This window comes from Limulus polyphemus, unplaced genomic scaffold (assembly GCF_000517525.1).
Source record: "Limulus polyphemus unplaced genomic scaffold, Limulus_polyphemus-2.1.2 Scaffold2579, whole genome shotgun sequence".
Taxonomy (NCBI): domain Eukaryota; kingdom Metazoa; phylum Arthropoda; class Merostomata; order Xiphosura; family Limulidae; genus Limulus; species Limulus polyphemus.
In genome coordinates this window covers 157,967-161,246 of record NW_013668189.1, presented here as the reverse complement: position 1 = coordinate 161,246, position 3,280 = coordinate 157,967, and the positions used below count along the sequence as shown (strand labels likewise).

The 3,280-nt window shown below is 29.9% G+C and overlaps 1 protein-coding gene across 1 annotated transcript in view; it reads right to left on the bottom strand.

Annotated features, from left to right (window-relative positions):
- The window catches only part of LOC106467347 (uridine-cytidine kinase 2-like), a 43,118-nt gene that overhangs the window by 29,344 nt on the left and 10,494 nt on the right, over positions 1-3,280 (bottom strand). Inside the window, exons 4-5 of the mRNA XM_022395510.1 lie at positions 731-876; positions 478-538 (exon numbers count right to left, since the gene is read on the bottom strand). Coding sequence (XP_022251218.1) covers positions 478-538; positions 731-876 — 207 coding nt within the window. The remainder of the gene's footprint in view (positions 1-477; positions 539-730; positions 877-3,280) is intronic.

Below are 3,280 nucleotides of genomic sequence, written 5' to 3'. Positions count from 1 at the left end.
ATTTTTGTCCATGATAACAGCTTTGATTGAAATTCCAAAATATAATTTGCTAAAATATAGGTCGTTTTTTTTTTCTTTTTCCAATAGAGATGTGTATGAAATTTTTACAAATGAATATTAAAGTTTGTTTGTTTTTTTGAATTTCGCGTAAAGCTACAAGAGGGCTATCTGCGCTAGCCGTCCCTAATTTAGCAGTATAAGACTAGAGGGAAGGCAGCTAGTCATCACCACCCACTGCCAACTCTTGGGCTACTCTTTTACCAATGAATAGTGGGATTGACCATCACATTATAACGGCCCAACGGCTGAAAGGGCGAGCATGTTTGGTGGGATGGGGATTCGAATCCGCGACCCTCAGATAGCGAGTCAAGCACCCTAACCACCTGGCCATGCCAGGCTTTTCAGTAATAGCAGTCCATTCAATCAAGGTGAGAGGATATTCTTGTAGTAGAGCAGTAATCAGCCACCGTTAATTACCTTTTTGTCAAAAGAAAAATGATCCTACGAAACAATCTTTTATTTTCTGCATTTAACCATTCTGAATTCAGATGAATTGGAAAATAAGTACCAATCCTTCACCAATTAATTTATTGTCCAAATATAGGTTATGTATCCTTTCATAGTTAAGTCTTATTTACAAAATATAAGTTGTACCAAGCTAGATAACCAAATGGCTAGATCAGTAATCAAGCACAGTTAATAAAGTTCATTTCTAAGAGTAACAACTGACCTCTGCGGGATAATCTTGTGTCTGGGTCAGTGTCTACAAAAAGCTTCATGTGGAAGAGATCACGAATCTTGGGAAAATAAAACACAAGAATTCCTTCCAGGAGAACAACATCAGCTGGATAGATTGTCATCACCTCATCTTTTTTCCTAAACCAAAAAAATAAACAAGAATGAACACTTTTAAAGTAATGTAACATTAGTCAAAAATAACCCAAGTATATATATATCAATATTCAATAAAAATTTATTAGGTAATAATATTATAAATTAAGCACTAAACTTGGTTTTAAATTATATTTCCTTTGTGACGTTTCTTATTATCAATAAACTTATACGTGGGTGAAAGAATAAACCACCTGAACTTTATATGACAATAGTAACTGACACCACAATCTATTAAAGGAAGTAAAGAAAAATAAGCGCATGTGCCCAACAAAACACATTTTAAACAGTACAATGAAACTGCAATAGACAGTCTCAAAGAATTTTCTCTTAACTCTTTCAATACATGTTCAGTCCCATGAACCAACCAAATGACCATTTTTATTTGTATATAGTTTTTAATATTATTACTTTTAATACAATATGTGTATCTTCACAAAATCTGACAGACTTTTATAAAACATTACAAGTCACTTGTACACAAAAAATTAGTTTTTTAATGAAGTATTTTTACTTACAATTTGTCCATGAATAAATCAAACCTTTTGACTAGTCTAAGAGCAAAGTAATTTTTATGTTAAGATTAAAAATACTTTTCTTTGTCTCAAAATTCTCAAACTTTATTTGTGTAATTGCTAAAACCTCTTAAGCAAATATAACTTTTTTCATAGTAAAATTTATGTTTCATCTGTTATTACCTCTACCCTAACATAGCATTTTATTCTTAAGCCAGTAGACAAATCATCAAAGTATAATTAAAAAATGTAAAATCAGAAATAAAATGAGCAGCTGTGACCCCTTTTTTTTTCTTGATTATTGTTTATTAAATTTCAAAGTATTTCTCTTGACAGTTTCAACTGCTAATCATTTCACATTATTTTATGTGTTTATTTTACTGTCAATGACTGAAGTAGAAACCCACTGAAAATAAAGTAACAAGTCATTAGACTGTTTACGTGACACTATAATACAATACACTATAATTCGAAAGCAACAAAGCACGTGTGAAGAAATAGCCACCTTTATCCCTGCTTAGAGAATAGAATGTCTAACCCTCTCCACACAAGTACTCCTTTAAACACTTTTCTGCCCAAGTCACCATGTTACATTTAAAATTAAATTAAACACCTTTACTTTCAATGTTCATGAATTAAGTTGACAATATAATGTATGTTGGGATTAAAAGTCTTATGTTATCAAGTTTTAAGTCCTTTATTTAAAAAAAACCTTTAAAAACTACTTAAAACTTCAAATGTATTGACACATGACCAATGAGCTACGAAAATTCACTACTTTGGCATTCTGTATCTTTAAAAATACAATGGCAGTTGTGTAGATGTACATCTAAGCTATATGATGCTTACTTGATCTTTTGACACGTACATTTCTGAAGGAATGCAGAACAAACAAGTAATAAATTTTTTCAACCCCTGATAGGTGTCATGTCCACATTCAACAAATTTGTTTGAGCTATATAGCCTACATGTAGAGGTTACCTACACATGTATATAGTCATTAGAAAGAGTTCATTTTACACTATAATCTAACAATGGTAATTTTGGAATTGGCACGTAATTGAAGTCTTGAAGTCATGGAGTACATGTAACTGACTGCAGTATTGTTGGCTGCTTGATCAACTATAGCATTTATTTGTTGTTTCTTACCTAATTATGTTATAGTTCGAAATACAGTTAAATTGTATTTAGGTCTTACTTTTATATTTTAGTTAATTATGTAATATTTATGTTTTAAAATGCACAATTAAAAGGTTTAAACATTTTAAAAATATACATCATACTTTGTATCAGTTCTCATGGCTTACGATATTACGATGAATAATAAGTGGTAAAGGAAAATAAAACAAAAAATTATCTATCCATGAAAAGGAAAAGACCTGAAATTATGAATTTAACCAAATGAAAATCTTTAAAGATATTCTACAAAAAAAGTTAATAGGTATGTATTTTTTCCTATTTCCTAGTTTTAATCATTTCATTGCATTGTACGTTGATGATAATAGCTAGAATCAGTGATATGGCAGAGAAAACGAAAAATGAAATATAAACATTAAGCTTAAAAAACTTTTCATATTCATTTAGGATGTTCTAGAGATTATGCAAATGAAATATGAAAACTATAAGATGAAGAAAAGTATTTTCATACTTAAAATGAAGATCACTTTGTATTCAATTTGTTAATAGTTTGAATGCAAGTAACTACAACAGACAAATAACATTTTAGGAAAAATGCTTAAATAAAATAATGTCATTCTTTGTGTACAAGATACTTACAATCTTTAACAAAATCTTACAAGAAATCTCAGAGTTACTGTATGTATTCTTGCACAAATGAAATTTGCAATACGTTTTTCACAAATTACATAAGCCCA